Genomic DNA, 25588 nt, shown 5'->3' with positions numbered 1-25588 from the left:
CAGTAGCAGATAAGCAGAAGTAGCCAGTAGTGATATCCCATTAATAATATCTCAGACTTCTTGTCTTGCCTTCCTCTTGTGTTCCTGTAGGTCCCAGGTGTGTAGTTACCTGGAAACAGGGAGCAGGCAGGAAGAAATAAGATCTATCACGAGAGCCAGCTGAGCATGAACCAAGTACCTGCACCAAGAGGAGAGAAGCGATGACTGGAGACTCCTGTGCAGGACACAGGCACCATCTGCCAACCTGGCTTGGTACCTCAGTTTTGTTTCTTGCCAGGTGCTCAGGTTCAGGATTTCATGGAGGGATTACAAAGGCTTGTCTTCTCTTCAGGGTGTCACCGTGTGCTGCTCATCCATGCAGGAATCGGCGATACTGCTGGGGTGACCGTACACATCTCCAGAAGGACTCCACAATTTTGGTGGTCAAGGAGAAAGGGTCCTGCTGATGAGGGGGAAAGGCCCAGGGACAGCAAGCAAATGCTGCAGGTCAACAGCTGGTGTCACAGCAGGGCTCAGGGTTCTGTGGCCCAGGGAGCCTTTAAAGGAAAAGGTCTGGCAAGCAAGAGAGGCACCTGGCAAAGAGCTAAAAGGGCACCTCTGACACTGCCACACTGCCCTGATCAGGGGCTCTGAGCTGGGTGTGTCAGGGGAGCCTCTCCTGGGTTCACAACTCCTTTTCTGCCTTTGTTTGGTTTTGTTGTGGGCTTGTTTGTTTATTAATTAAATAATCTCTCAGCCTTTATTGTTGCACAGGGTTCTTTTCTTCCTGTACAGACTTTTCCCGTGCCTCTTCCTTTCAGATCATTATTTTATCACTAAGTCCCTGACAGGAGGGTGTAGCCAGGTGGAGATCAGTCTCTTCTCACAAGCAAACAGTGATAGGACTAAAGGACATGATCTTAAGCTGCGCCAGGGGAGGTTTAGGTTGGACATTAGGAGGAATTTCTTCACAGAAAGGATGATTAGACATTGGAACGAGCTGCCCAGGGAAGTGGTGGAGTCACTGTCCCTGGAGGTGGCACTCAGTGCCACGGTGTGGTTCTTCTCCAGCCTTGGTGGAGTCACAGTCCCGGGAGGGGCTTCAGGAAAGCTTGGATGTGGCACTCAGTGCCATGGCGTGGTTCTTCTCCAGCCTTGGTGGAGTCACAGTCCCTGGAGGGGCTTCAGCAATGCCTGGACGTGGCACTCAGTGCCATGGTGTGGTTGCTCTCCAGCCCGAGCGATGCCGCGGCTGTGCGATCCCCCAGCCTGACCAAGCGCCCTCAGGGGCACCCGCTCGCCCCTTGCCACCAACCCCCTCAGTTCAGCTCTGTGTGTGACGGCTGAAGCAGACACGATGAGGGGGAGCTCCCCGAGCACGGCCGGGAAACCTTTCCCCGCTCTCAGCCCAGCCAGGGTGCAGCCCCGGCCAGGATCCAGAGCCAGGCAGGATCCAAGCGCGGTCGGGATCGAGCCCCAGCCCGGATCCAGCCCCGAGCCGCAGAGGCCGCGGGCCAGCGGCGAGCCCGGCGCTCCCTCTGCCGGGGACTGGGCCCCGGTGCAAGGCGGCGGCGGCTGCAGGGCGGCCCGGGCTTGGGCGGCCGCCGCGATGAAATTCCCGGGCTCCGTCCTCGTCTCCCTCGTCCTCTTCATGTCCGAGACGGTGGCCGCGCTGTGCCTGAGCGCGGGCTACCACGACACGGGGAACAGCATGTGGCAGACGCTGACGCTGCTCTTCGCCCTCGTTCCCTGCGCGCTGGTGCAGCTCAGCCTGGTCTTCATCCACCGCGACGTGAGCCGCGACCGCCCGCTGGTGCTGCTGCTGCACCTGCTGCAGCTGGGGCCGCTCGTCAGGTCGGTGAGTCCCCGCCGGGGCCGGGGCCGAGCCCGGGGGCGGCCGGAGCCCCCCGGCCTTGGCGCGGTGCGGGCGGGGCCGCTCCCGCTCTGCTCCGCCGCTCCCGCGTCCTGCCGCAGCCGCGGGAGGAACAGTCCCTTGGGAATGCCTCGGGCACAAACCTGGCCCCGGGGAAAGGGGCTCAGCCCTGCCGGGCCCGGGGAGCCGCCAGAGCCCCTCCGCGTCCCGCCCTGCGCTGGGTTTGCATCCCTGGGGCTTCTTGCTGATGGTTGTGTCTGTCCGCTGCTGCCTCATGCACAGCGCTTCCAAGAGGGAACGGGAGATTCCTCCTCTGTGCCTCCTTCTTCCACAACGATAGCACCCGTCCCATCCCATGGAACATCACTGATGCTCTAGTCTGGCTTTGCCTTCCAAACGTGAGATTCTCGCCCCAAATTGCTTTGGAGATTTTCTCTATTCCAGTTCAATGTCTTACTGAAAATACCCGTAGGAAAAAAAGAAAATAGATGGAAAGTTACAGCAGTGTGCAACTCCACTACAAAATGTTTCTGGGGGGCATTAATTTTAAATTTATACTCAAATCTTTTATTTAAAAAGAAAGGGAATTAAATGCAGTGTTTATGTAGCTTGGAGAAGTATCACCAACTTTTTGAAATTCCCAAATAGTGTGCAAAAGAAAGATTTGTTCACGCTAAGGAAAGGTGAACAGTTTGGATGTTACAAAATATCTTACACTTCAAAAACATTGACTTCTTCTATAACTATGCTGTTTTGCTTGCTTTGTTAAAATTTTAAAGATGTTGAAGTTGTGGTTTAACAATTCTGAAAGAGCTCTGATTTTCTAAAAGCTAAAGAACAAACTGCTTCCACATTTTTGGAAAATAAGAGAGGAACCAAAGAGAAAGAAACTATCAAAAATTAAGTACATGACTTTTGTTATTCTAAATCAATTTATTGAGGTAAGACAGGGAAAGAATCTAATGTCAAGCCAGAATATGTGAGGAAGCAGACAAAGGATTTGAGGAACAAGAAGAAATTGAAGGATCTTCTTTTCAGTTATACAAAAGAAACATAGATTTATATTTTGACCTCAACCACCAAGCATTACTTGACTTTCTGTTTCTTTTTCAACATCAAGTTTTCAGTTTACAACACAAATCTTATCTTGTGCAGAATGTAGTTCCTGCTCTCTGGTGTACTCCCAGCTGCAGCCAGTGCTGTAAAACCAGTGAGCATATGAAAGCCCTGTCCTCTCCTCTAGTGTGTTGCTGACTCTGCACTTTTTCCTTCTCAAAGATTCACAAACTTAGCATTTCCAGGAGGTTTGAGATGTTCTGGATGTGCTGTGCCAACAGCACAAGTGACTATGATGCCATAGTCCCCATGGCATCATTTAGGCATGACAAAGTGGTGAATGCTGACCTCTCTCTAAACCCAGGATAACTGGAATTATAATTACCAATTAAATAGAGTAGTACATTCATACTACCTGAAAAAATCATTTTCTACTAAAGGCTGGAAGGATTCTACAAATTAAAAGTTTAATACAAACCAAGCTCTCTTTACTTCTAGGGAAATTGTCAGTTTGTAGGATACAGCACAAACATCTGGGAAGTCAAAATGATCTGACACAGACAGTAAAGGGTTTTGGGGTTTGGGTTTTTTTCCTTCTTTGCCTTCCTGCAGCTAAAGATTGTAATATCTGTCAGAAGAGGAAACTGATTGCTTCCTGTCAGATATAGCTCTGCACTGTAAATATTGTTGTGTTTTCAGCACACAAAATACCTTCCCTTTCCCTGCTTTGTAAGGGGGCTTCCTCCCCTGTGTGGACTGGCATAGACACAAGGTGTGGGTGATAGCTAGAAGGCAAAGAGTATTTTGGCTGTATCATCACTGCACTGTGGCTTTTACTTTTTGTAAGCTGAAAAGGACCATTGTCCTTGGAAGCATTTTACTCCATCCTTGTAGGCAAACCTCTGCTCCTTTGCTCCAGAGAATCCTGCTGCTCTCAGTCATCTGCTTCCCTCGTGTGAAGCCTGGCTCCATCCTCCCTGCTGGGACTCCTGTGCCTCCCTAGCACAGGCCAGGGCTGCTTAGGGAGGGCTGGGTCAAATTAGGTCAATTAGGACACAGACAGTGGAGCCCCCCCAGGCTCTGTCTGCTTGTGGCAGGGGAATGAAACATTTAAGAACCTTGAGGCTGTGTGGGATGACATGGTGCAACAGAGGGCTGGCAGCTTTGGAGGGCTTTAAAAGAAACTTAACAACAACTTTTTGACTATCTCTGTTTGATACAGCACAGTCAGGATTTCTCTGCTCAGACTTAAATACTCAGATATCAGTGCACTGCATTACCATCAGCCCAAATGTGTTGTGTGAGTTTTTATTCATCATCTTAAAATCTACTTTTTTTCCCCCCTTCCTTTTTTCCTTAAAAAAAAAACTCCTTTAGATTTGAGGAATAGTTTGGGAATATCTTGGCAGGGAAGGAGGGTATTTAGCCTTGCAAGCCAAATGATTCAGCCTATTTTGAATCATCTGAGTGATGGAAAAAAAGTACTTTCTCTCACAGAACCTTCTTGCATGCCACCACCTTCCCCAGCCACCCACACTCCACCTGCTCGGGAGGCACTCGCTGTCCTGCTGCTGCCACTGGAAGCACTAAAATTAGGTAGCATCCCTCTTCCAGAGAGGACTTTTGGTGTGCTGTTCATGTACCCTTTTTGAATTTCTTCTCCCACTCCCTAGGAGTTTCTCTATAAATTCAGAGCAATTTGTAGAGCAAAATTCCCATTCCCCTTAGTGGCCTGGCTGTGATCCTTTGGATGCAGGCATGCCAGAGGCTCTGCAGAGACTTGGCTGGAACAAAGTGACTGCAGTTTCTGGGCATCATGGGGACTCCTGCAGCATTTCAGGTCAATGCCACTCCTTATGACTGCACTTGTCTGGATGCTTAAAAGATTTATTCAGGTAGGTTTGGTTTTGGGTTTTTTTGTTTGGTTTTGGTTTTGGTTTTTTGGTTGTTTGTTTTCTTGTTTTGTTTTTTGTTGTTTTTTTTTTTTTTTTTTTTTTTTTTTTGCGAAAGGAGATTCTTTTACCACACTAAATAAATTATAACAGAAAAAAATATTTAAAATAGTAGCCATTGTCAATGAGAGGTTTATTACTTTTGTCTTTTCTCTAGGGAAGGTCATGATGAGCTTTCTGGCTCAGGCTGCTCCTGTGCTAGGGTTTGTCTCTTTGTTCCCTTCATTTGGGTGGCACTTGTAGCACCAAAGTCACCTTGAGATTTGAAGCACTGCTGCAATTCCAATACATAATTACTGGATGTAGTTTTGCTGGTGTACTGCTCTACACTTAAGGATTTCTTCTAAGTGTAAATAACCCCTCAGAGAACCGGGGAATTGTTTAGGTTGGAAAGGACCTCTAAGATCACTGAGTCCAGCTGATAACCCAGCACCACTTTGTTCACCACTAAACCATGTCCATGAGCACCACATCCACATGCTTTTGAACATTCCTAAGCATGGTGGTGCTTCACACCACTTCCCTGGGCAGCTTATTCCAATTCCTGACTGCTCTTTCAGTGAAAAAATCTTTACTAATATCCACCTGAACCTCCCCTGGACCAACTTTACACCATTTCTTCTTGTCCTGTCTCTTATTATCTTGGGAGAAGACATTGATCCCCACCTCAGTACAACCTCCTGAAGAGTTGCAGAGAGTGATAATGTTCCTCCTGAGCCTCCTTTTGTCCTTACCCTTCATGATAGGCACCACAGAACTCCCTGTTAACCAGCTTGCCCTTTTCAATTCTTCAAGTAACAAAAAGTTCAAGAGCTGAAGTGCAGATTTCCAACAAACTGACTTGGCCAGTCTGGGCTTAGTCACACACTGGGGATGTTGGTGGTGCTGGGACTGTGAGTCTGCTGGATACGGGGACTGCTCCCACCTGATTTACTGAAGACTCTACTGAACTGGCATCATCAAAACCAGCTGGTGTGAACCTGGCAGTGCTTCCTTCTGGTACCAGCTTCATGGAGAGGGAAGTTTTTGTGACTGCAGGTGTCTTTGGAACTCTGTTACTGGAGCTCTGTTAGTGCAGTGTGAGCCCAGCCTGTTCTGCGTGAGGAGATGAAATCAGGGGAGGGCTGGCTCAGCAGAAGGATGAACTCCTGCAAAACAAATCTCAAGTAAATATAACAGGCCCCCTATATAGAACACTAATGACTGTTTTCCTCAGGTTATGATAGGACAAGGATATAAACAATAGACTTTTTTTTTTTTAATGGGATCAGGCTTTGTTTCTCAAGGCATGAGGAGAAACAATTACATGTACCATGTAGACAGCAGCCCAGCAGATGCAGGAGGAAGCTTGTATCAAACTGCCAGAGGAGCTGATGATATGGCCAAAGTTTGATTCTGTGAGCTGCAGGAAGTAAAAAAAAAAAAAAAAAAAAAGAAAAAACAAAACCCTCAATTTTTTTACAATCATTCATGTTTTGGGGATCTAATTCTGCAGTTTGAAATCTAATAAGCTCTAATGGTGCAGATACTGTTTCAGTGACATTGTGCAGAAACCTTGTCCCTTGTGAGTAGTCTCTCTTTGCTAGTGACCTGCTTAAAAGTTCAAAATAGAACAGGTCTAAAAACTTCCCTTCCTTGTAAGACTTCATCAGCAGATCTCACTGTAGGAGATCCTCCTAGCTTTAAACTTTACAACTCTTGATGTGTCTCCCCCTTTTCCAGATGGGAAGAATATATCTAAACTCTCTTCAGGCTATTTTCTTCCCTTTGTTCTTGAGCAGATGTGTTAGGTGTCCATGGTGAGGTGAACAGGAAATCAGTGCAGGTAAAAGGTAGAACAGTGAGTGAGGAGCAGATCTTTGCCTGGTGCAGGTAAGTAAATCTGCAGGACTGACAAGTCTCTTGCATATTTCTCTAAAGAGAAGGAATTAGTGAAAATTATGTATCAGAGAAATCTACTTGTACATTTACAGAGGGTGTGTATGGATAGGTCTCACATAGCCATTTGTTCTTGGAGTGCTGGTTGGGTGTGGAAAGTTCCCTGTTTTCATTGCCTTCTCCCTTTTCACACCACCATTATTTTGCCTGTGTTCCAATCCCACGCATCCATGATAAAAGAGGGACTGAGGTGCTCACTCTCAGCAAGTATATAAGGGTAGGATTATTCCTCCTACTTACTGTGTAGAAGACAAATGTGTTGGGGCTGAATCACTCTTTGTGAGCACCATCAGGATCCCTGGAAAAGTATGGCTCTTCTTTCTGCCAGGATATGGCAGCAGGGGAGAAAACAGCACCCTCATTTTCTTACCTCTTAACTTTCACTCTAGAAAGTAGATCTGACTTTTTTTTCTCAGAGCAATTTTAGTTCCTGCACAGCCAGTGCTGTGGTTGGCAATGCCTTACATGCAGAGGACACAGGCAGCTGCTTGTCTTCTGCCCTTGACACCATGTGAAGGGCTCTTGAAGCGGCCCTAAACATCATTGCAGGAGATGGATTGTGCAGAAGTTGGGATCTCCCACCCCTGTCCCTCTGGAGCAGAGCAGCAGTGAGGGATTCTGTGGAATTCACCATGCTGCAGGAGCTTGTAACTGTGGGAGAAAGCTGCCATGAAACAATCCCCTTCTTGCTTTGTCTCTTAGTTGTATTTCATGCTAAAAAGAGCAAGCCAGGCAGTTCATTTAAAGACAGGATGCCCAACACCTCAGCATGTGCTGCATGGGCAAAGCCACAGTCTGACACAGCAACAAGATCTGCATTGATTCTTCATCACAATTCTGGACCCTTCTAATCTGCAAGGTCATTCAAGTGCCTGTGCCCCTCCCACATTCTACTCCTTAAACCTTTAGATTTGTGCTTGTTCTTTCTGGTGTGTCAGCTGAAAGTCTGCTCCTGCTGGAAGCAGTTGCTTGGGCAGTGGCACCAGCTGAATGCATTTGTTATTTGTCCCAGAAGGCCTGACTTCCAGAAACACTCTTGCATGGGACTGGCAGGGCCTGGGAGAAAATGGGCATCATTATCAATGTAATCTGAATGCTTGCATATAGCATTTTTTATCACTCTGTTGTAGTGGTAAAAGCCCCATTTAGCTCTAAGGTTTGCTTATCAGACCATTTCACATTATGTTTGCTTTTCTGTATGGTCGAAAAATCCCCATCACAAACAATATCCTGCCCCTTAATATCCAGCTAATAAATAAAAATCAAATGCTTGCTCCAAAACTCTGAGTTTGGTTGGTTATAATGTTTGCTATTGTCAGTAGTCTCATAAATCTGATCTCCTTAATGGGATCACTACATATTTTTTTTGATGGGTCCCTAGACTATATCTGCTTCTAATCACACACAGCAAGAGTTCAGAGCCTGATGCTGAGATCCAGTTCTCCATAATATACTCAGACTTGCCCTCAGCTCAGGTTGAATGCATGGCTGTGAATACTAAATGAGACAAAAATGGTCTGGGATCTTTCTTTTTGGAATAAAATCAATTTGTTGGTTTCAGAATCTATGCTTGCTTCATAAAGCCACAGTGCTTTATTAATTTTTCACACTTTTATTTTGGCTATATGTATTCTTTCATGTGGAACAAGATTGACAGGGAGTGAAAAGATTAATGGGGGAAGACAGAAAGTCACCTCTGTGAATGGAGCATTCAGAGCAGCAGGAATGTTGAACAGCTTTAGTCATAATGATAGCTGAAGCCTAGTGAATCAGGAATAGTGATTCACAATCACTTCATCTAGAGCGTTTGAAACTTGCAAGTGGTACAATTAGAAAAAAAATGAAGTAAAGTTAATTAAATTAAACAGAAGTTTGTTTTTTTTCTTCTCCCTTCCCCTTCATCTTGTGATTTCACCTGTTCCCTGCTGTTATTACTTCCTAGACAAGGGCGAATATTTATTTCCCCGTGTGTTTTGGGTCCTGCTTGATGCCCAAGCCTGACCTTGACACCTTCAAACCCAAGGAGTTCTCTTAGAACTACTCCTCATGAGTAAACTTTATGGAGACTATGAACTAGTTTTCATAAAGATTTAGCCAGTTAAAAAGCAATCATTGGAAGGAAGTTGAGGAAGATGTTCTTTCCTTGCAGATATCTCTCTGGGCTGTTATCTTCCTTTATACTCCAGGACCCAGATTGTCCTTGTTGCTGCAGCATTTTCTGGAGACAACCTTTTCTGTTCTCTCCCAAATGTATGGATTTATCTCTGTGCGTGGGTGAAGGCAGCAAATAGTGTAACAATATGTAATTTATGAGCAGAAGTGTATGTGCTGGCACCAGTTTGTTCCTTGGGAGTTAGCTGGCAGTAAGTTAGACCTGTATAAACAAGAGGCTTTGGCTCCCACTGTGTTTAAAGTTTGAAGAGCTGCAGCAGCTGGAAACACTGCATCTTCTGAGTTAGAATCTTTTTTTGCCAGATTATGTTTAATATTTCTTTAACAGAACAGTAAACATAGGCCCACTTGAGAACTAAAGCTCCTATTCTTGTGCCTTCAAAAAAAATAATGTTGATTTCAAGGGTTGTGAGGCTCAAAACTGCTCCTTCTCACTGGTCTTGCATGTTACTGGTGTTTTGAACCATTGCTTGGTAAAGTTTTGAGGTGTGTGCACCTGCTTATGCCCCAAGCTTCCCCCTTCAGATGTTTTAAGGCAAAGGTATGAAAAGTGGGTTTATTGCCATGTCCCATTAGCATGTCACAGATGTATCAATAACATAAAGAAAAATACATGAGTAGCTGAAGAAACACGCTTCCAATTTAGGTCCTGGGTTTGGCATCCTTGTAGTGGATGAGCAGTTTAAGGACTTTAATGGGATAGCAGAGAGCAAGGGCTGCTCATAGAAAATAATTAAACCTCCTCTCAAATCTGAGTACTACAAGCAGCCCAAAGGGCACTGCCAGGTTCCTGCCCTCTAGTAACATGTAATTTTTGTTTTAAAGAATGAAATCTGTCATATTCCAAGTTTACCAGGAGGAGAAAACCTGCAGGCTTTGCTCTATGAAAAAATGTCTTAGGCCTTAGTATGTGACTGCTTAGAATGCCAGGAACTGGGGAGACCTTTCATTCTTTCATTTTTCCCTGTTACTCTATCTCCTTGTTTGCTTGTAGGTGTGTGGAAGCCCTCTACATTTACTTCCATGCTGGCAGAGTTGAAGATCCCTATGTGAGCATCACCAAGAAGAGGCAGCTGCCCAAGGATGGGCACTCAGAAGAAGTAGAGAAGGAGGTGGGACAGACTGAGGGCAAGCTGCACACACACAGGTCTGCCTTCAGCAGGGTCTCTGTCATCCAGGCCTTCCTGGGCTCAGCGCCCCAGCTCACGCTCCAGCTCTACATCTCTGTCCTGCAGCAGGAGGTCACCGTGGCCAGAAGTAGGTGGAGCTGTTGCTATGACCTTTCTGGTGTTTGGGTGGGAGGGCAGTCAGTTGTAGCTGCCTTGCACAAGAACCAAGCATTCTGCAATGGGTTTCATCTCCCTGGTAGCTTTTGATGCTGATGTTGCTTTCAAGTTTATATCGTCGTGTTTTAGACTATGACACCTTCTGTAGCACACTTGGGTGCTGTAAAAACACTGATTTGATAAAGTGACCATTATGGTATGAGAGAGAGGCAGCTGGAGGGACTGAGCTAACCCTAACCCTAACCCTAACCCTAACTCCATGAGCTGTCTGCCTGAAGAATTTTAAAAATTACCTCTATTCCATTTTGATTTTTGAGCAAAACTTTCTGGAAAATTCCTTGGAGTACACTGCAGAGCATGTTTTGTCATGCTGCCTCAGGGAAGATATACTTTTAGGAGTGCAGTTTTAAATATGAACTGAGAACATGAACTGTCTTTACTTGTGCCAGACTCTGATTCTGGAATCAAAAGGCAGGACTCAGTAAGCTGCTATGCAACTGTGGTCATCTCATCTCTGGACCCAAGCTGTTAAACCTTCACCAACATGGGCTTACCAGGACACATCTGTCTTACTGTGGCACTCAGCATCTTGCTTCTATGATATGCTCTTGGTTTTCTGGCACACTGCTAAATGGGGAACCACCCTGGGACAAACAGCTTTTCAGGGTGAGAAAGGACTTTGGCACCTGTGTGAACTTGAAGGTGCATTTCCACTGAAATGCTAAATAGCTCTTGTATCTCTAAGGCCCTGAGAGGATCTTTACACAGCTAGGGAGGCTGAGGGTAAGGTGCAATTACTAATTCAAATAAAGTAAAATATAATAGTAATAATAATAGTAATAATAATAATAATCATAATCAAAACAGTAGTAGTAATGAAGGGGACAGAGAAGGGTAGAGGGAGAGAGGGAAAAGAATAAAGCCCAAGAAAGACAAGTGATGCACAAACCATCCCCCAGCATCAACTGGCTCCTCCCAGACAACTCTCCCCAGTTAATACACTGAGTATCATACCAATGGTATGGAATATCCCTCTGGATAGTTTGGGTCATCTCTTCTGGCTGTGCTTCTTCACAGCTTCTTGTGTACTTCTTCCCTGGCAGAGCATGGGAAACGGAAAAGTCCTTGACTTAAAGCACTGCTGAGCAACAATTAAAACAGTGTGTTATCAACATTATTCTCATACTGAATCCAAATTCAGCACTGTATCAGCTACTAGAAAAAAAATTAATGCTATCCCAGCCAAAACTAGAACATCATAGCAGTAGTTTCTTGGAAGACATTACTCCTTCCAGTTCCTGAGTGAGACATTACTCCTTTGAGTCCCTGAGTTCTTCATAACTAAGGTGGGTCCTTCAAATAACCATGGCACTTGTGATGTGGGATGGAGACAGTGTGACTGAATCCTCTGCTGAACAGTGCAATTAGCAAAATTTCCAGTCACTTTGCTGTAGATGGCATTTGCTTGAGAAAGGTCACCTTTATATTGTCTTTCTTTTATTACTGGTTTTGGCCTTACTGGTCATGATTTCCAAAGAGAAGTCCTGTGTTCTAGATGATCAGAGAATTGCATATTTAATAATCATTTGTAATGCTCTATTTCTTCTAGCTTATCTCTGCTGAGATAAGCTGTAATCACAAACTGATAAGTGACATTCCTTGGGTGAAATGACCAGAGATAAGCTGGCTCACCAGAGTTTGGTAAACCCACTTGCAAATGCAGCAATTATTTCATGCTTCCCAGAAGCATCTCCATACAGATGTAATTCTAAAATACAGAAATGCAAAGGAAAAGAAAGTGTTAGGAAAGGTGTCAATGTCTGTTAGAGGTCATTCATCAAAAAACAAGAGTCCTAGCCATATTCTTGTTGTGTGTCTCTTATCCAGCCAGCCCAGTTCTTATTCCACACTTCAGATGTCTTCAGCTTCCCTGTTCTTTGACATTGGTCCTCCAAATTTCAGGCTCTCCTCCATTTGCATCTGTTATAATGATCATTGTCTTGTATTTTGATTTCCATGTATTTTGTCTTGTCTCCTCATCAGTCTGTTATTTTTCTGGATTCCTACATTCCTTGCCATTCTGTATAAATTCTGCTTGTTCAGGGTAATGAAGTTGCTTGCTATCACCTGAGAACCTGAAGCTGTTTTACCATCATGCTGGGGGCATGGCACTTCCCTTTCAAATCTGTTTGAAACTCCTTATTGCTTCCAGTGTTGGCTTGAACACTTCTGAAAAGAACATTCATCCTTGCTGAGCCGTTTGTCAGAGCCATGCTGCAAATTTCTTGTGTTTTTCATGGCATTCATTAATTTCTCTGGATGTTTTCTTCTGGATTATTGGGGTCTTGCCAGTGTCTGGCATTCTTCAAAATTGTCATTTCACAGTCTGTCAAGAACGTAAGATCAAGACAACTAGAGGGCTGCCAAAGCAGGACCAGCTCTTGAGGTTAGTTATGAGCAACATAAAGCTTTGGTGACTGTTTATTATGAAAAGTGTAAAAGTGTTGGATGTAATACAACACTGGAAACCCACATGTATTAGCCTGAGTCCTAGCTCTATTTTGTATACATATAACTATAGTATCTATAATAGATCTCAGTGGTACTTGTGAGGTAGCTCGTCTAGAGCAGAATTCACTGTCTTAGCAGTTTCTGAAGTGGGAAGGACCAGGTTGTTTAAGGACTTCAGATGTAATAACAAAACACAACAAAGCAAATCAGTGCCTCCCCGGATGACTCTGTGAGTGTCTACCTCTCATTTGTAAGAAAAACACTTTTGGGAAGAGGAAGGAAGAAGAGAAAGGCCACCTTTATAAGGACTGTTGGAGGATTTGGAAATGTTCCAGGGGAAAATACTTTTCCTTTTACATTTAATTTCTTTCCCTGCTCAGGATGAGTAAAAGCAACAGTGTCACCCACTGGTACTTCCCTTTGTGGTTGCTTCAAACTATCTTTCTCACAGAGTTATAAATTATGTTTGAACTGAAGGTTTGGTGACAATGATGAGCTTTTAGGAAAGGAGTAGGACTGGGCTAGTGTGTTTAACCAGAGTCAGCACGACTTATTTTCTATCAATGAAGAAGTGCCTCTTTTGAAGGCTTGAGTTTACAAGATAGGTTTGAGATTAATATAGATTCCCTAAAGTGAAAATGGGAATAAGATCAATGTTTCAGCTTGTCCAAGCAGAAAGCAAGCAGAGTTCCAGCACAGCAGCACTCAGTCTCCAGTGGGTACATCTTTATGTTCCTTTACTCTGAGAACATTCTTTTGCTTCATGAGCTGCTGGAATTTATGTTCTTTCACAGCTCAAAACTACAGGACAGATTTTGTAAAAAGCCATAGGACATCAAGCAATATTCTTGACTGAACTCACCTGCTCTTCTGCTTTCACCTGATGTTTTTCCAAGACATAACAATTAAAAATGCCCAGCTCTATGTGTCTTTTGCACATAGGTTTACTGTCACATGATTATTTTAAGTTATTATCAGAGATATCATTCAGTGCTGTAAGAAAGATGTAAAAACTACTGGCTACCTACAAACAATTTCAGCATAAACATTTTCAGAGAATATATCCACCACCAAACTGGCATGTACAAAATTACCATATAAAATGATAAATGCTTTTCACCTTACTGAGTGCCTTGGGAAATTAGATATAAAGACTTAATTATTTTCCAAAGTAATTCAGAGGTGTTTGTGGGTCATAATGGAAAAGAGATTAGCTGAAATGATAGAGAAAATTCTCTTAGAAAGTTATTAGAGGTCTTAAAATACACTTGTTTCTCCCAAAGGATTGCTTAGAAATTAGTGACTTATAATTAGGAAAAAACCCCAACCCCTGATAATTTTGGCCATATAGCTATAGCAAAATGGGGAATTCAGTTTATTTATAGGATACAAATGTTTATTTGTAGGATATTGGCACACAAACCAATTGAAGGCTGCAGAAAACACTGGTTGCTAAGCATTGCAAATGTAATTGACATAATTAGGAATTCCAAACTCTATTATATCTGAGGCAATATCAGCTATTCAGCATGTTAGTAAAAATTGTGAACAAATATTTATATAATTGTACATGCAAATACAAAAAAACCTGTGGGCAGTTAGCACTTTGTTTATTCTCAGTGTTCAGTATTCATGTACATTTGTACCTACTTTATAAGGCAAGACAGGATGCCCTCCTGCCGTGCCAGGTAACATCCGGTCTCTGCCTTCACTTTCTGCAGAATTTAAATGTGAAACTTTCCTTTCAGGGATTCTGGGTAGGTGGGAGGTGCTGAAAATTGATCTGAATTTAAAGACATTTTTAATAGGAGTTTTTTTTTTTTTTTTAATGCATGATACAGATTAGTGTATAAATAAAATTGATGTATAGGAAAACACAGTGCATGCGGGTGAGTAAATATCTCTGCATAGCCAGAGACAACTGGGACAGTGCTGGGTTTAAATTCCTTCAGCTTTCAATTTTGAGCTGTATCACATAGCTTTTTTGTGATTTGCTCTGACACAGAATTTCACAAGCACCAAGTTATCTGCATGTCCAAGTTACTCCAAAGTTTCAGCTTCTATTTTGCAGTTTTTCATCAGCGTGGAAAGGGAGTAGCACCCGTGTTCCTTGTGGAGTGCTGTGGGAGTTAGGGAGCAAGTTGGGTACTGTAATGACTGGGCTGTGAAATTACCAAGGACAGCCCTGGGCACGGGGAGGAGGGACAGGCACTTATGGCTGCTGAGTACCTTCTTGTTCTCACCAGCTTCCTGAATAAGCATCAAGCAGGACCAAAATAGGAGGTAGGATTAGAGTCATGTGCTGGGTTTTGCTGGGGTAGAGTTCATTTCCTTCACACAAGTAGGGCTGGGAATGGCTCCTGTGGCATTACACCCTGCTGGGAATCCCCAGGAGTGCGGTGACAATGACTGCAGATGCAATGCCTGCTGCTAAGATTGTGAAAAACGCCAATCACTTATTTCTAAAATTTTTAAAAGTTTAATGGTAATAAAATGGTTAAAAAGAATAGTAACACAATTAGAGTAATAACAATTTGGACAAATTGAATTAGGACAATATGAGACAATAAAAACCAAAGAGTTACAGATGTCCGGGTACCTTTTTCTGGGCATCCGAGCCCAAAAAAGGACACACGTTGACAAAGGACTAGCCCTTAAGAACAACAGCTCGTTGCATATTCATACACCTCATACATGATGCATAAATTCCGTTCAAACACAGGATTCCGTCTGGTCAGTGTCAGCTTCTTCCTTCTAATCCTAACAGCGCCTCTAAGGCGGGAAGAAGTTCGTTTCTTCTGATAAGAAGGCAATAAATTCCCTTTCTCTGAAAGATTTAGGTGTCCTGTGGCTGCTGTCTCGCTGCAAGCCCTTCTTATTAAACAAAGCATCTTACATAGCATAGTTTCTATTTTAACAATTTTTTTATAGCCTAAAACTATATTTAACACAGTACTTAAGAGAATTAATACAGCATTACTTTCTAACACAACACATATAATATTCATTTTAATATTTGCGAAAAGCCAATCATAAAATACATGCATTTTTCACAAAGATGAAGGTCCTGATTTGTCTTTTCTGTTTGTAGGTGTTTTTATGGTGCTCTCTCTCCTCTCGATCGTTTACGGCGCCTTACGCTGCAACATCCTGGCCATTAAGATAAAGTACGACGATTACAATGTCCGTGTGAAACCTGCCGCCTACCTCTGCATATTCATGTGGAGGAGCTTTGAGATCGCCACACGAGTCACGGTGCTGGTGCTTTTCGGTTCAGTCCTTAAAATCTGGGTTTTTGTCGTCGTGCTGCTGAATTTCTTAGGGTTCTTCCTCTACCCCTGGATTCTCTTCTGGCTTAGCAAGTCGCCGTTTCCTGAGAATATAGAGAAGGAATTGAGCAGGCTGGGCACTACCATCGTCCTGTGCCTTCTCACGTTCCTGTACGCTGGCATTAACATGTTCTGCTGGTCGGCAGCGCAGGTGGAGCTCAGCGACCCCGACCTGATCAGCAAGTCGCAGAACTGGTACCGCATGACCGTGTACTACATCGTGCGGCTGATGGAGAACGCCTTCCTCCTGCTCATGTGGTACATCTACAGAACAGACTTCTACCTCTATGTCTGTGCCCCTATGCTGTTCCTGCAGCTCCTCATAGGTTACTGCATGGGCATCTTCTTCATGTTGGTGTTCTACCAGTTCTGTCACCCGTGCAAAAAACTTTTCTCCTCCAGTGTTACGGAAGCTTTGTTGTCCTGTTTCAAGATTCTCTACTTAATTTGCCAGCATCAAAAATCCTCTCTACTGACAGGCAAGGTGGTGATAAAATCTCCTGAAAACACTGATGAAGCACGGGGCAGTAGCAAGACAATAGATTCTCAAAACAGGAATATCCATCAAAGTGTTTCTTCCAATGCCTAGTGCAATTGGAAGCAAGTAGGTGCCTTTGGAAGGTGGCAGATCACCTGCTGGGAGCATTGTGTATCTTAGACATTGTGTCTTGTGGGTAGGATTTCTTTCTTGCAGATGTAGCACTGCATGATGGCTGACATGCCTGTTTTTGTGGAGAGCAGTGTATTTGTGTTTGTGTATGGAGAGCAATCGTTGTTTGTAGATTTCTATTTCAGAGCCTTTTTGCACACATGTTTATTGTCACATGCTGATTTTAAGTCATTATTGGAGACATCATTCAGAAACTGTCGTGATGCTCACCTTACTCAGGAAGTCTGAGGATGGAAGGCAATGACTTTTATTTCAGACATGATGTCCCATGGCATGCCACCCTAGCATGGAAACAGAGCTTAGACCTGGACTATGTATGGATTGTAGCTGTGGTCTGCTTTGATCAAATTGCAGACTATTTTACACTCTAATCAGTGTAATAAGATAATACTTCTCTCAGTGGTAGTAGAATTGGACTTGCACAATGCACTGTAGTCTGGGTTGCCACGAAACAGCCAATTAGCCAGCACAGACACAGAAATGTGGCTGTTTCTGAGGATGGACAGAGGGGTTATTGGCTTTGCACTGTTTCACCCTTCATGTTTACTGCTTGTTAGTAAGGGAAGTAAATTTAACACATTAATTGTGATGTTCTGGAATAGCTCATTTTTCTTTCATTATTATTTCTTTAATACTTTGTGATGTTTTGGTGTCAGGGTGGTGTTCATTTTATATAAATATCTAAGGCTGGACAGACAGTGTGTACCAGTCATGTAGGTGCTCTCCAGTGCACATCTCCAGGGAGTGACTCGACCCTTTTCAAAATAGGTGATAGGAATCACTCTTTGGAGACCTGTTACTCAGTGTTAACCAGATGCCTTCACAATTAGTTATGACTGTCCATCTGACTTTTAGATGGCTGAAGTTAGAGAGATGAGCACTTCCCTGATCATCAGGGGTTTGGTAGTGCCCCAAGTAGGCAGCTCATTGACTTTTTGTACTTGCATAGAAGACACTGGTTCCTTCTTTTTTGAGCTGTGATTTGTTATGATTAGTTTAATATCATTAATTCAAAACCCTCTGACTTCTTTACCTCAGAAGTATCACAACCCTGATACTGAAGTATGAAAGAGAAAATGGAAGTCATTGACATTTTGTTCTCAGCAATACATCACCACAAATAAAAGTGTTTCTGTATTTTTTAAATTTCTGAGAAAGCTTTAGCAGATGAACACACAAGAATTTAGTGAAAATACACAGACCCATGTGTATTTTCACAAATTAAGTGAAAGCATTTTGCACTTTGTTTGCTTAGCACCTTCCTAACATTTCTTTTGAGTGTTACACATTATGGCTGCTCATGGAAACAAATAATTGATGACCAAAGCATCCCCCAGTGCTTGAAGCTTAGTCTCCATTCTGTCCTCATGCAGGATGTGAAGTTCTTAATAGGGATGACATCATCATAATTGTTTTAGAAGTGTCTCAAACTCAGGTCTGGGGTCATTTTTAATGAAATATGTCACCTGCAGTGCTGCAAAGACATAACCTGCTTTTATTTTTTCTTTACTACAGTGTAAATGAATGTCTTCATATTTCAGTTTTATTATGGAGTTATGTTTTCATTTTGCTAAATATGTGTCTATGTATGGTATGTGTACGTAGATGTCATTAAATTATTGGTGGGTGGTAATGGGATTGTTGGCCTGATTTTGCCATGGGAATGTGCCTCATATCTGGGGAAGACACCAAACACCTCCATTCTAATTTCTCTGAGGAGAGGAGAAAAGAATAGTGAAGTGACTCCTTGAAGACACAAGGGTGTTTCTCTGTACCTCTGTATGTGAAAGTACAGTACAGGATTTCTCTGTGCTTTTCTAGATGTAAAATATTATTGCTTTTTCTTTTTCAGTGGAGAGTTAAAGGAGCAAGAGAGAAGGTAACCTTTTCTTCCAAACCTGTGGAGTTCAGCCCAGTGGCTCAAATTTTCTGGTGTTCCTAGCCAAAACTGAGTATCTGTCTTTATAGCTGGACACTCATCAATATCAATAATCAGGGAATTACAGTGGCTGCCTATCTACAGATGTACCCAGGTCAGAAATGTTAGTCTTTGGGGGAAAATTTTAAAAGTGGCTTCATATGTAGTAGTAGTTCCTATCTAAAGGGAGAGCTTAAAGCAGAGTTTGGACACTGTAAGTGGTGGTGCAGTTGTGATTGTGCCATTTGGAAACAGTGAAAGCTTCACAAACCTCAGCCAGGTTGGTGCCACAGTGAAGGCAAATGTAGGAGAGGTGCAGAGCCAGGAGCCCAGGATGAATACACAGTGAGTGCCATTACACCTCACAGAAGACTCTAGATGCATATTTAGAGTGGCTGTCACATTACTTCTTATTTTTATACCAGTCTCCTGAAGTGCATGCATAGGGAGATGAATATTGAAATCACTGTTATGAGAGGGGAAAAAAAGAGTTTATATGGGTTCTATTGCTGTCCTATGGTTTTGCCTTAGTTGTGCAGAATAACCAAATACAGTTCAAACACTCCTCCTGCACGGGGGGCTGTTGCTGTGCCTGGTGTCACCATGGCCCAGGGTGGTTTATCCAGCTGGTGGAAAGGTGCAGGAGGGAGACACAACGATGCTGTGTCAGACCAGGGCTTGAAGGGAGCAGCTGCTTTTTCTGAGTGTGCTGTAAAGCTGGGAGAGGCAGTTTTTCTCCAGATAATGGAGGGTGTTGTTATCAGTACATCCAGTGGCTGCATGGAGAGGACATGAGACATGAGAGTATGAGTACAATGTCTATGTATGAGTGAGTGATCTCTTACTGCAAGTTCACTGTGCTTTTACTCTCCTCTCTTAATGTTAGAGGAGCCTGCGTGTTCCATGGAAGGATTTAGGGCTACTGCTGACAACTCTACTCTTTTGAGTAGTCCTGAGTCACACAAAGGATGGCTCAGCAAGGGTTATTTGTGTGTATAAGAGTATACAAGATCTGACACATGGGTTTTCTTTTATACTTGTAAAACAGCAGCAATTAAAATGTTGAAACTATCCTTCAAGTTGTGTTGGTGTCAGTTCTTAGTGTGCTGCTTTCAAGAAATCCGAAGTAAAGGTAAAAGAGCACGCTGTCATCTGTCACCTCATAGCAGCAGAAATGTTTTCAAGAAGACCTGACAGAAGAATTAATCTGTGATTGATTTGGGAGCTCTTTACCCCCATGCTTCCATTGCTGTTTAGAAAAACATTTTGTAAGGGGGGGGGCAGTTTAAGAGGCCAGTGTTCTATGGAACAAGATTAGTATAGCTTACTCATTGTCAGTGTGAGAATATTTACTGGTTTACATTGAGAATTGGGAAGAAATTGTTACCTTATAAAGAATATTTCAACTTCTTCTCTGCACACTTGTTTTACATTCATCTGGATTTACCATATACTTATATCTGACCCTGGGAGTATCTAGCAAAATCATTACTGAGGACTTTTGTGGAGGGATAGGAATGAACAAAAACTTTGCAACACGTGTATTTCTAAATTTAAATAGATAAAATAGACATATATTTTTTAAATATGTGTGTAATTAGATACATTGTGACAAGTTGTAATATGTGTACATCACTTACATGAGCATTGAGAATTTAGAAGTCCTGGTGGTGACTGACACTACTGTGTGCTAGTAAGAGCTGAACTCCTATGACAGAATTAATGGATACTTGGGACTGTTAAACTGTTATTTTAATTTAAATTTTTTTTTCATTTACAAGTAGTTCCTTTACCTTTCCCCCACAGTTGCTGATAATATTTATCCTAAAACAATGAACCATTTTCTATCACTTTTTACCTATTTGAAGGTCTTATGTAGCAAAGAAAATAGTGCATTGAACTCAGATGTTTGCAAGACATCATCAAAATCTTGCATTTTAAAATGAAGTTGTGGTGAGTGCCTCAACTCAGTTGGGAATCATCATAGAAACGTGAAGGTACAGTAATATGGCTGAGATGGTAAGTTTGATTTACCAGAGACAGAAGACTTGAAAAGTAAGAGGTATTAAAGATTATGTAATTTCCTACTGACCAAGAAAAAACTATATCATAAAACTGTTAGGTCTTGAGGTCCCAAAATTAGACTAAGAATGAAAGCTAAGTGTTTCAAAACGACAAATATGAAAGCTTACTGAATCTCTGCCCTGAATGAACAACTTCATATCCTGGGAAAAAAAAAATTAATCCTTTAAAAAAAAAATTTATTACATGCAGTTACAAAGAAAACCTCTTGCCACTGAAATAAAGTTTTATGGAAATGGTGAATGTCTGTATTCAAGGTATGAAAATTTTGCCTTTCAGGTGAGAAATTCAGATGTGAATGCATCTGTGTGTAAAGGCTTCTAAGCACAGATTAGCATTAATGGGAAAACACACCTAAGCAGAGGATGTATGCTAATTTGTTGGATGTTGCTTACCAAGATCCTTCTGGAATAACATCACAGTTGTAACTTTTTGGCCCTGAAGGTGAGACCTGATTGATTTAATGAACCAGGAACAGCCTGTCTTAAATAGGGTATGTGCCTTCACGTTCATAATTGCTGCAATTCCTATTTTGACAGAGCACACAGAATGACAGCAGATAAATGTTACATATTTTAACTTCTGAAATGTCTCTCATCAGCTACTTGTTTCATCTGATTAATGTGCCCTGTCAGTACAGAGCTTTAATCAGCCACAGACACTTTGTGGAAAATGATCAGGAGCAGATTTAGATGGAGAGCGATGCCAGGGGTAGTCAAGGTGAAGATTAATTCACATCTGCCTTCTAGAGTGGGAAGTAAATGTCCAAACCAATAGCCCAGAACCTCACAGACGAGGTGCCAGCTTTGCATTTTGGTGTGTTCATGCATGGATTTGCAGTAGTTGTAAATGGAGTAAGTTGTGTGCTGGACTTGACAGCAAACAGAAGAGAAGTGCTTTGTAATTGCTTCAGTTCTGCCTTTGTGGCCCTCACAGCACCAGTTACACCCTTCAGATGGGATGTCCTGGCTACTCCTCCTCTCTCTGCTGCCTCATGGGGATCATTTTAAACAGAAATGGAGAAACAAGGCACTGTGAAATGCTCAGGCAGATTTTTCAGCAGGGCTTCTCTTTTGGAGACAAACATTCCTGGCAATGAAAAGGGCTGAACTCATGGAATGTATCAATATTTCATTGCCATTTTAAGTGTTTTAATAATGGTGGGCAGTGCAGTAACTCAAAAATATCCAGGTGTCATTTTAAAAAAATCAGAGGGGAAATGGAGTTTTCTAAAAGAAGGAGCTTCAAATTTGGAGCTGCAGGGAAAGTAAGAGAGCCCTACAAAAGCACAATAATTAAGTGTTTAAACTTTTTTTCATCTTGTTTATTGTTATCTTCCCTGCCCTTCTTATTTTTTTAAGCAACAAGAAGAAAAAATACCAAACAGGAGAAAGAGAAATATTTTCATAAAAAAAATTAAATGTCACTGCAAACCTATGAAAATGTGTGTGGCAACTCACAACCATGTTGCATTGAGGGTAAGCCTAGATTTCTCCACTGATGCTCTCAGAGAGGCATAGTGGAAACCCCAGAAAGGAATCCAGGCACAGTGAGGCAGAAACTGTGAGGGTTATTCTGATCTAGGGCATTGTACCATGTTAAAAAAATTTTTTCTATCTTTTTTGTCTGACTACTTTAATACCAGCAGTCTTAATTATATGTATATTATATGTATTTTTATACATGTAATCCATATAAATACAGAAATATTAATTATATGTGTACTTTATGTATTAAATGTGGTGTAGTACACACATTAGTCTGATTCTGCGTCTGAGCAGAAAAGAGGCAAAGTGCTAATGGTCAGAACAGAATTGTTACCACTGACATCTTATGTGCAATTTTCTCACACAATTCCACCTTCCATATGCATGGGAAGAAAAACAATGGACCGTGCAATATGTCAGGTAGTTTTTTAAACCAGTGGGTATCTGGATGGTTCCTGCTTTGATCTTGTTTTCTTCATCACCTGAAAAGATGTGATGTGCTGAAAAAGCCTTTCTGTTCTTTACAGAAGGATAAAAGATAATTGATTGGAGAAACCTGGGACACTGGCTGTGCTAAGCCTTGTTCATGATGATTTGGCTGTGTGGATCAGAATTGAACCAAGCTTCTTCAGATTCAGAGGAAAGGAAAAGGGGAAACTTTAGAGGAGACAGGTGGGAACAGACAAGGAGTGTAGTAAGTGAAAAATTACTTCTGCCTAGCCATGAAATATGGCCTCAGCAAGGATGTGGGTGTTGTCCATGAAGATTGATGGTAAGGAAAATTCAGGGAGGGCTGCAGAGTGCTGTAGCATTAACTCATCAGACAACTCCAATGCCAGTGGCAGCTGACTCTCCACCATAATTTACCTTTGGCCAAAATGCAATGGAAGCCCCCAAGGGCACCAGGCAGGAATCCATTAGCCATCAACTATTGCCCTGTAATGTCCTTTAGCAGTCAAGGGCTTATGTGTTTAAGCTGCTATCTTAATAACCCATACATCACTGTTCTGCCCAGGGCACAACAGCAGTTGTCTCTTCAAGAAAGAAAAGAAAAGAAAAGAAAAGAAAAGAAAAGAAAAGAAAAGAAAAGAAAAGAAAAGAAAAGAAAAGAAAAGAAAAGAAAAGAAAAGAAAAGAAAAGAAAAGAAAAGAAAAGAAAAGAAAAGAAAAGAAAAGAAAAGAAAAGAAAAGAAAAGAAAAGAAAAGAAAAGAAAAGAAAAGAAAAGAAAAGAAAAGAAAAGAAAAGAAAAGAAAAGAAAAAGAAAAGAAAAGAAAAGAAAAGAAAAGAAAAGAAAAGAAAAGAAAAGAAAAGAAAAGAAAAGAAAAGAAAAGAAAAGAAAAGAGAAAAAGAAAAGCACCAGGGAAAGGGAAGTTTTACTAGTGGGAGATCTAAAATTTAAAACAACAAGCTGTTTATAGTCTTAAGTGTATCACTCATTCAAAAGAAGTTCTAGGGTAATAAAAAACTAAATGCAATTTTAGCATGTGTAGGAGTGTATTTGTATGGGGAGAAAAATACTGACACAGGATTGGAGTATGATTTGGCAGACTCTCCCTGCCAGGTAGCAAAAGTCTCAGTGAGATGGCATTGTGTCCCTTAATACAAAAGAGAGTGTTATAAGCCACTGTAATTAGCAGTCAACAGATGTGATTTTGATCAAGGTGGACACAGCTCCTCGAGTTTTGGCAGAAAACTGTGTGAGGGGATCTCTAAATCCAGCTGAGAAAGAAATTAAATGCCTCCAGCCTTTTGCTGCCCCCCTGGAAGTCTGAGCAGTAAAAAATAGCAGAATATTATTGAACCATCAAAACTTCAGAAGTCATAAATACAAGAAATTAAATGAATAAATAATATTGTGGAAATTGTAGTCCCTAATCTAACCCACTCATTGAGATTTTGTTTTTCATAGTGATTTCTCTGTAAGTGCTAAAAATGCCAGGAGGGAGGGTGTTGTGTATATGAATAAAGTGCTGTAAACAGTCTCACAACAGGAGGCTTTAATAACTACTCATCCAGTGGTAGTTTAACCTGGAAGAAATTCATCCCACTTCAAAGCCTAAATTATGGACACACAAATTATCAGGCACTTGTGTCTTCACTGAGTTTCCCAAAGAGATGGGATGGATGCTTCCAAACTTCTCTGGAGTGCAACTTAAGCCATATAGGGATTTGTGGGATAGTCACAGGCAAGTGTCCAGGGTAAATCCAGAAGTAAAAGAACTTTATCAAGACAAATGAGTGAAGGGAAACATATAAATCCAGCAATTGTGTGTCTGGAGCAGTGTAATTCTATAATAAGAGGCAATTTAGGTACGATTTAGCAGCATATAGGCTTCATGCTGAATCTTGGCACAAGGATGAACTCTCTTTTAGTAATCTAGCTGAAGGATAATTTTCAAGCAAAAGCCTCATCCTTGGTGCCATAATTCATTCTATCATGTTATCTTGCTTAGACACATCCATTAAATATGACATCATTCCTCAGTGTAGTAAGTAATACAGTAATATCTTCTTGATATTACTGAAAATGAACTTAAAACCAAGGCTGTGTCTGTCAGGTGTCTGGTTGTGGACAGTCATCTGCTGACAGAGCTGGGTCACCCCCACACCTCCACACGGAAGATTGGGAGGGAGAAAAATCAGCAAAAGAATTACCACAGCACTCCTTTGTATTTCCCAAGACAAACTGCAGCATTGTGAAGAGCTGTAGTGTTGCCCTGTGCTGCAGGGTTTGGGCACTGAGGTGTTCACACCTGGGGGCTGTTCCTGGGCATGAAGAGGGATGCTGGAATACTTTATGAGGTACCACAGCACAGCTCCAGCAGACTGGGAGGCACCTCCTTTATTTCTGGTCGTGGAATGGGGATGGAAACGTGTCAGGAGTAATACAGCTGCAGCAGATCCTGCTAGGAAGAACGAAGTGAGCTAAGGAGCTTTGGAAGTCCTTTCCCAGTCTGTGATCAGGAGCTGCTAATTAGAAACGGGATTTGACAGCCCAGTGCTGAAAGAGAGAGGGAAAAGCAGGAAAGCGGTTTTGAGCAAAGATGCAGCAGGAAAGGAGACGCGAGGGCAGGTGCATAGGGAGGGAAGGGCTGAGCAGGATTCCAGCTCCTTCCCCCGGGACCGGCGCTGCCAGCGGGTGGCACCGCGGGGCTGCTGAGCCACCGGCCCGGGCGAGACGGGCACAGGACAGGCTGCCGTTCCTGTTTTCACGTCTTTCGAGGTGTTTTCTTGAGCGGGAATCGCTGGTGGAGTCCCTCTCTCCAGGCAGAGAAAAGCTACCCTGGGCTGTCACCAGCACGTGTAAACAAAGTGGATCTGCAGCGCTGGGAAGA

The 25588-nt window shown here is 42.4% G+C and overlaps 1 protein-coding gene across 1 annotated transcript; it reads left to right on the top strand.

Moving 5' to 3' along the window:
• The first annotated feature begins 1528 nt into the window (after positions 1-1528).
• Positions 1529-19757, top strand: XK (X-linked Kx blood group antigen, Kell and VPS13A binding protein). Its single transcript, XM_063182136.1, has 3 exons — positions 1529-1833; positions 9965-10227; positions 15859-19757. The coding sequence occupies exons 1-3, from the start codon at positions 1589-1591 to the stop codon at positions 16683-16685; spliced, it is 1335 nt and encodes a 444-aa protein (XP_063038206.1). The 5' UTR covers positions 1529-1588; the 3' UTR covers positions 16686-19757.
• Positions 19758-25588: the final 5831 nt, after the last annotated feature.

This window comes from Melospiza melodia, chromosome 2 (assembly GCF_035770615.1).
Source record: "Melospiza melodia melodia isolate bMelMel2 chromosome 2, bMelMel2.pri, whole genome shotgun sequence".
Taxonomy (NCBI): domain Eukaryota; kingdom Metazoa; phylum Chordata; class Aves; order Passeriformes; family Passerellidae; genus Melospiza; species Melospiza melodia.
The sequence above is the reverse complement of the archived record's forward strand: the minus strand, read 5'-3'. Positions and strand labels throughout refer to the sequence as shown.